Source organism: Thamnophis elegans, chromosome 4 (assembly GCF_009769535.1).
Source record: "Thamnophis elegans isolate rThaEle1 chromosome 4, rThaEle1.pri, whole genome shotgun sequence".
Lineage (NCBI taxonomy): Eukaryota > Metazoa > Chordata > Lepidosauria > Squamata > Colubridae > Thamnophis > Thamnophis elegans.
In genome coordinates, this window is record NC_045544.1 from 58,885,892 (window position 1) to 58,893,783 (window position 7,892).

Here is a 7,892-nt window from a genome sequence, read left to right on the forward strand (position 1 = left end):
TTACCCAATACCAGATTTTGTTTTCTTTAGATTTTTTTTCCCTGTCAGGTGAAGAACTGTTTTCAATTCTTCCAGTTAATTTAGAACTGTTTTATGCTGCTGCTTTTTTTAAAATCTATTTTTGCTTCTGATTTTGAGTTTGATTTTTTTTTAAAAAAAAATAGGCACTGCATTGCTTTTCATTTATTTGGCAAATTTTTACTATTTTTCTTTAAGAGTAAATCAGCAGGAACCTTTCAATACATTAGAGGTATAAAATTTCAAATAAAAAGTGTATTACATTAACATACAAAATCCAAAAAGTTTGGTGATTCCTCCCCGTTTGTGTTCTAATTATATTAAAGTCCTTTAAAGCAGTACATTATACTCTAAAGATAAACAGTTTTGCTTTTTCAATGTATATAACTCAGAGTCAAGATGCATCACTTTGTACTATCAAAACCTTCCTGATGGAGATGTGGGATGAATACTGTTTGGGTGAACATAAAGCTGCTCTGTCAGTCGTAAGGGATATATAAATGCCAGTATATTTCCATCTGTAGATTTTTCTTTGCATTCCTTCCAGCTTCCTTTGACTCCACAGCTTTCTCTTCTTCTTCCTATGCTACCTTCCAATCTTCCATGTGTAAAGGCAGTCTACAGTTTCTCCTTCCCTCTTCCTGCCTTAGGAGTTCTTGGTCTCATAACTCATAATCACAACAAAGTCTTTGCAGAATTAAAATTCTCTCCTCAGAGGAACCTTTCTTTTCTGGACACCGACTTCTTTATTCTGCTTTTTTGTATGGCAGGAATAGACAGGGAGTTGTGAGCCAAATAAAGCATTTGGCTGATTTAATTAATGGACCTGGATGATATAAGTAATGAATAAATTATTTTGGAATTGTATGCCAATTGTGTATTTTTCAAAGATATTTTTTAGAATCATGAGATTCCTTTTTCAAAGATATTTCTTAGAATCAAAAATGATTCTTAGAATCATTCGGAAAGCTGTTCTTGCTGCATTTGTGTTCCCTCCACTATTGTTTCTTCATCTTGCAAAGCTCTCTCAAGAAAAACATCAAAAGGATCATAAGTCCTTTTCAGAAAACCTCCAATAATAAAATACATATATGGACTGACACTGCTGCTTATGGTGTCAAATAATACCGCCACTGAAAACGTTGGTACATGTACTGCATCAAACCAAAATTCAAGAATATTAAAAAATTTAACCGATACATCAAATACAAGAAAAAGAACAACAGTAGCAATAATAGAGATATCAAGTGTTGGTGGAGTTTGCTGTGTTTTTTTCTGCATTCTGATAAAAATAGCCAAAGTGTAAAAGACCATGATGGGAATGAAAATCAGGAACTCAAGAAATATTTGGAATAGATTTGTGATTCTGCACTTTAAAGTATTTTCATCCAAGTATATGTAGAACCTTGGATAGCAAGCAAAGTATTCCAAAAGCGATACCAGGCCAGAAAATGTCCACAATGTGATGACAAAAAAGAAAGAAAGATGTTCTGGCCGATGACATTGATACCAGGTAAAGTGAAAAACCAATAGATACCTTTCAAAGCAGAGAGCTGTTAACATATAGAAGCTGGAATTGCATCCAATTGCATATATCAGTTCTATTACATAGGATACAGATGCACTGACAATACTTGGTTTTAAAAATAGCATAAAATAAGTATATAGATAGATTAGAATACCAAGATCAGCAATAGTTATATTTAGGATATATACAGTAAACCTGGTCTTCTTAATCGCAAAAGAAAGAAAAAAAATAACCAGCGAGTTTCCAAATATTCCCAAAATGCTGATCGGAATAGCAATGAGGATCATTGCTTATGTCAGTGTGGTATGCTTTCTGCACCACTTTAATCTCATTTTCATTCGCTGGGTCAGCATAGATGGAATATTGCTAATTTGTTCTGGCACAACGCTTATTCACATGTTTTGAAATTCTTCTCAACCTGTCAAAAGAAACACAATTTCTTGTTATTACAGTATTATGCTCTGTTCATGCAGATAAGGGATTTTATATTGCAAAAAAGAAACTCGGCAAACCATAATTTTTTCACAGGTGACCCAAAGCAACAGGTAGTCCTTGCTAAATGTCCCCAAATGGGATTGGCAATTTGGTCATTGAGCTGAAAGAAAATGAAACTGTTCTTATGATCTTATGTCAGCTTTGCTTTGCTTGACTGACCTGCAAAGGTCATAAATGTGAGGATTGGCTGCAACTTTTTCATTGCTGTTGTAAATACAAATGGTCACACTCTGAGGCAGGGGTATTAAACTGGTGGCCCACAGGCCAGATGTGTCATGTGCAGGCCACACTCACCCCAGCTCTGCGAATGGGAAAAATGACATGAAATGTCACGTAACGGCAATGTGACAAGGCGAATTTGACACCCGTGCTCTGAAGCAATCGCTAAACAAGTACTACCTGAATCATGTTACATTCACAACTTCTGGAGGCAAGTTGTTCCACTGATAAATTGTTCTAACGTTTAGGAAATTTCTCCTTAGTTCTAAGTTTCTTCTCTCCTTGATTAGTTTCCACCCATTGCTTCTTGTTCTGCCCTCAGGTGGTTTGGAGAATAGCTTGACTCCCTCTTCCCTGAGATATTGGAAGACTGCTATCATGTCTCCCCTAGTCCGTCTTTTCATTAAACTAGACATACCCAATACATGGTTATTATGGTTTGTTCATTCATCTAAGAAGAGGTAGGAAAGGGAATTTAAACTGATTATTTATCCAGACAAATTTCTACATAATCTTCCAAATAGTTTCCTTGGTGATAACATGGCTGTTCAAATATAGAAATCACGTTTATATAATAAGGAGCAAAGGGACCAAATCTACTTGTTTTAATACATTTTATCTAAATCAACAAATGCGTTATAAAGCTCCTTTCTTACATTTTTTTAGTTAAATGGCTTTTCTAGAACAAAATTGCAACATGCAAGGACTCCTTTTTAGAACTGGCCACTTACTATGTGAACCAGTATTGCATTCTAAATATAATATCTAGGTTTATGCTTAAATGTTAAATGTTCCATTTCATGCCCAATGACTCCCCCATGAACCAGGGCAACCAGCAAACAACAGAAATGCTGCAGGTTCTAGAGATCAGATTGTTTATAGCAATTTCTATATTGGACTGGAGCCCAATAATTGAAATGATTCTAGATACCTCTTTTAATACTGCTAAGGTAAGTATCAGTAATCCTTTAGATATTATTAACTGGCAAAGGGAAGGGATGCTGGGAGTTGTAGTTTGGCAATGTTGGGAAGACTACAGGATCTCCATTCTTACACTACCTTTACTGGAACTGTCAACAACCACCTATTAAGACACTATGTAAAATAAGTTGCCTATCAATGTCTACTTAAAGATCACCTGCAGATCAAACTCTTAACTCTGCCTTTCTGAAGCCAATACAAAACACTGAAGAGAAAAGATGATTTTCATTTCCCTCTTAAATAGACACTTGTGGCTAATCTATTTATCAAATTAGATAGAAAAATAAATGCTACCATGGTTACTGCACCATATTTTTTCAACTGTCTGATCAGGTTTCTGGTTCATTATAAAATATCTAATTCTATGACCAGGCATCTGTGATGGACCAACAGAATGAGAATCATGTGACCTCACAGCAACTGTTAACCACACTTTAACTGCTCAAAAGGGTATCCTCCTGAATCAGTTTCATTGTGAATTTTTTCTTAGTTTGAGCACAGAGGGCGTTAATTTCCCAACAGGAATAGATGATGTATAATGTAAAAGAGGCAGGGTCACCAGATTCAATTTTTATTTTTTTTACGGGGCTCTGGTTTATCAATATGCAGCTCAGAAACCAGTGATGACTTAGAAATCAAAAATATATTAATAACTAGTACTTACAAAAGAACCTTAAATTACAACATGGAATATGTGGAGTATTCTTGTTTTAATTTGTCTTGTTAGTATTGTTGGATTGTATATATTCTTTTTTTCTAATTAGAATTCATTTTAAACTACATTGTTTTATATGCAATTTCTCCTAATACATGAAGCATTCTGTGTTAACGTTTCTACATTTGCACCTTTCAATGAGAAATTGTAATGGTTTATATACAGTACGGTTTATCTGCCCCACAGGCGAATCATTTTCTCCCATTTTGACCCAGTTGAAAATCTTGGCAGATTTTTTTCATGTCCCAAAGCACAGTAGTTAATTGCTGTGCCATCATCCATTTGGCTACCTAATGAATTGTATTCCATTTGAATTGGTAAATAGCATCATCATAGATTGCAAATAAGCTTATGCTCCTTTATTTGTTCCTGTCTAATTAGAACAAATATTCCATCCCAAGCCTGAGAAAAATAAACATATTGTAAACAAATATGTGAGTAAAACTTCTTCCTCATTCTCTTCTGCCTCTCAAATTTTTTTATCACTAGCTCTTCATGGTTTACTGTGGTTTGTTGACAAAGCATAATTGACTAGGTTCTCATAGACTAAACACATTATGTATACATCATGTAGATCTACTGTAATGTGTCTGTCAGACAGACTGTAAAAGGGCTTTGTATTGCTGGGATCCTCAGTATTGTGCAGTTAGGCCTTTGGACATGTTCTCTAGACAGCTGTTAGTTTTTCCGTTTGCTTTTTATTTTTTAATTTTTCCATTTGTTACTCAGAGATAGATAATACTGAAAAAATGGAATATCGCCTCAAGTATCCTTATTTCCAAGAATGCTTTTTTAGGCTCCATATGCTAGAGCATTTGAAAATAAAAATGTCAGCTTGCCTTACCTCTCAAACCCATTGGAGAATGCTTTTTTTGTGATTTCTTCACAAGGAGTGCCTGTAAGGGGTCAAGTGTGGGTGATCTTTACCTTCTTGACCTGGAGAGCCATTCCCTTCATTGGTTCCTAATTTGGCCGTGCTTGCTGGTTTTGGAAAAAGCACAGTTGAGCTCAATCTGCCATGCTGCCCTGGAAGCCAATCATTATCAGTTTTCTAATAAATGTTATGTATTTTTTCAAGGAAACATGTTTTTTGAATGGGCAAGTCCAGTTTTCCGAGTAAACCTACAACAAAGTAAGATTCCAGATGATGGCTATTGCCACTAGCCTCAAATTATTGGGAATCCCAGAGACCCAAAGTGTTGCTTTCAATTGATCATCATTCAAATTGTACTTTTACAGGAGATTACTTAGCTATATTTCTTTCTTTTTTTGATGAGAATCTCTAAATCCTCACTTTTATGTGCTTCTAATACAGGAAGTCTTCAACTTATGATCACAATTGAGTCCAAAATTTCTATTGAGTGAGATAGTCATTAAGTGAATTTTGCCTAATTTTATGACATTTCTTGCCACAGTTAAGTTAGTAACAGGATTGTTAAATGAATTTGGCTTTCCCATTGACTTTGCTTGTCAAAAGATCACAAAAGATGGTCACATGACCCTGGGACACTGCAACCCTCACAAACATGAACCAGTTGCCCAGCATCCACAGTTCAATCACTTTTTTCAGAGACGTAACAGAATGGTCACTAAGTGAACTGTTGTAAGTAGAGGACTCCCTGAATTTTGGCCCTGGGGGACTGCTTGCCTTTCTCAATGGTCTCATTATATTGCCTATACTTCTTGCTCTTTAGAGTTTTCATTGAATGATCCCTCTAAGGCACGGGTGTCAAACAGACGTATTGTTTTTTTCCCTTGCGGAGTCGGTGTGGACGTGGCCTGCGTGTGATGCATCTGGCCTAAGGGCCGTCAGTTTGACACCCCTGATCCAAGGGATCACTGATTTATTCTGTGGTGGCTCAGTTGATGACTGCATAAGCATTGTCCCCTCCATTAACAAATGATATAAATTTGCATGTAGTATTTTATATACGTATATATCTTATATGCATGCACAATATAATTTTCATACTGGGAATATCATGCCAATGTGATTTGTTCACCTGCTCCATTTACTGCTCTTGTTAAGGAGCAATTTATGAGGGTTGGTATATTATGAGGCATAGCACAGAATAGCACTAGCACTTAAACTAATATATCACTTCACAGAGCTTTTACAGCCCTCTTGAAAAGGTTTACAGAGTCAGCATATTGCCCCCCTCCAACAATCTGGGTCCTCATTTTACCCACCTCGGAAAAATGGAAGGCTGATTCCACCTTGAGCCGGTGAGAATTGAACCACCGAACTACAGACAGCAGTCAGCAGAAGTAACTTGCAGTACTGCATTCTAACCACTGGGCCACCATGACTCAGAATACACAGGATGTACTAGAAGTAAGTAACAGCGCATACAATATTTGTAAAGAAATTTATTTTGCAGCAGAGAATGCACATCAGTTTTCTTCTATGCATACAGTTGTTGATTTTTAAGTCTCTGTTTGTGTTTTTATAAGCATGGTTGTTTTGTCTGACAAAGCTATTTCAAGAAACACAAAGGGTGTCTCCATTTTCGGCTTCTTCCAACATCCAACAATGAGATATATAAAAGGACTGATAGAACTGCTGACAGACTCCAATAGTGTGTTAAGGCTACCCAGAATATATCCATCAATGCTGTCGACCCAGTATAACAAGATCCTAGCTATGTGAAATGGTACAGTCAACATCAGAAAGAGAAGAACTGTGGCTACAATGGTAACATCTAGTCTCATTGGAGAAACTTCTTCTTGTCTCATATGAATTCTAATCATTATGCCCAAAGAAAAAAATATCATACTTGGAATAAAAATTAATTGAGTGATGATTAGTATTATGGTTGAACTTGTACACTTCTCAATGTCCTTGAAGTGTACTTCAATTGTTGGAGAGCAAAGATAATGGTTCACAATTGATACCAGAGAGGTGAATCCCCACAAAGAAAAGGACACCATGGCTGAAAAATTTATGGGCCGAAACCTTCTATACCAAACAGGGAAAAAGTGAATGCACCATCTTTCGGCAGCAATCGCTGTAAAAATAAAAAAGCTGGCTTGATCAGTGCTTAAATGCAAAACATGCAATACTCGGTGATACATTAAACTGAAGGACACTGGTCTAAAAAACATAACATACTTAGCAATGATGCTAAAGTCTACAATGTTATTAGCAGCTGCCACACACACAAAATACAGATTTAATTTAATCCTGATCCTGCAGCAGAGGATCCATAAAATAACCGAATTTCCTATGCATCCCAAAACGCTGATCGGAAGAGAGATGATTAGTATTTTTTCTTCTAAATTGTATTTCTCTGCATCAAGAAAGTAGAAAGACAAGAAACTTTTCTCCGAGTCCATGTTGATAAAAAATGTTGCATACTTTTTCTCAGCCTGTCAAATCAAACACAATTATTAAGATATGTAGGAAACTGAACAAAATCACCTGTAAGTTAAAAGATGCTTTGCCTGGGAAGAGCCAACCTAGAGACTCTGCTTAATACCAGAGATTTGTTAGCCCTCCTTGAGAAGACACAGGTTGACTGCCTTATCTACTTTACCATTTACTTTCTTCCATTCCAAGGCACAAATATTCCCATATGCCATGATACTCCTCAGGAGAATCCCTAAATACTGACCTCTACATTTTGTAATTACTTGAGTTACCGTAATTCTGGATTCACTTCAGTTTTCAGCAAAAGAAAGACAGGTTAGATTATCAGCCATGGTTGTAGGATTAATACGCTACATGCTAACAGCACAATTTCAGCCAGTGTAGCACACATCGTCAATGTAGTAAAGGTAAAGGTTCCCCTCGCGCATATGTGCTAGTCGTTCCCAACTCTAGGGGGCAGTGCTCATCTCCATTTCAAAGCTGAAGAGCCAGCATTGTCCGAAGATGTCTGTGGTCATATGGCCAGCATTATTAAACGGCAAAGGCACACGGAACACTGTTACCTT

At 36.5% G+C, this 7,892-nt stretch overlaps 2 protein-coding genes across 2 annotated transcripts; both read right to left on the reverse strand.

Moving 5' to 3' along the window:
* Nucleotides 1–975: 975 nt before the first annotated feature.
* LOC116507698 (proto-oncogene Mas-like) lies at nucleotides 976–1,833 on the reverse strand. The gene has a single exon (XM_032216022.1). It carries the CDS (start codon nucleotides 1,831–1,833, stop codon nucleotides 976–978), a length of 858 nt encoding a protein of 285 aa, XP_032071913.1.
* A 4,550-nt stretch (nucleotides 1,834–6,383) lies between these two features.
* LOC116507699 (mas-related G-protein coupled receptor member H-like) lies at nucleotides 6,384–7,292 on the reverse strand. The gene has a single exon (XM_032216023.1). The coding sequence runs from the start codon at nucleotides 7,290–7,292 to the stop codon at nucleotides 6,384–6,386; it is 909 nt and encodes a 302-aa protein (XP_032071914.1).
* Nucleotides 7,293–7,892: the final 600 nt, after the last annotated feature.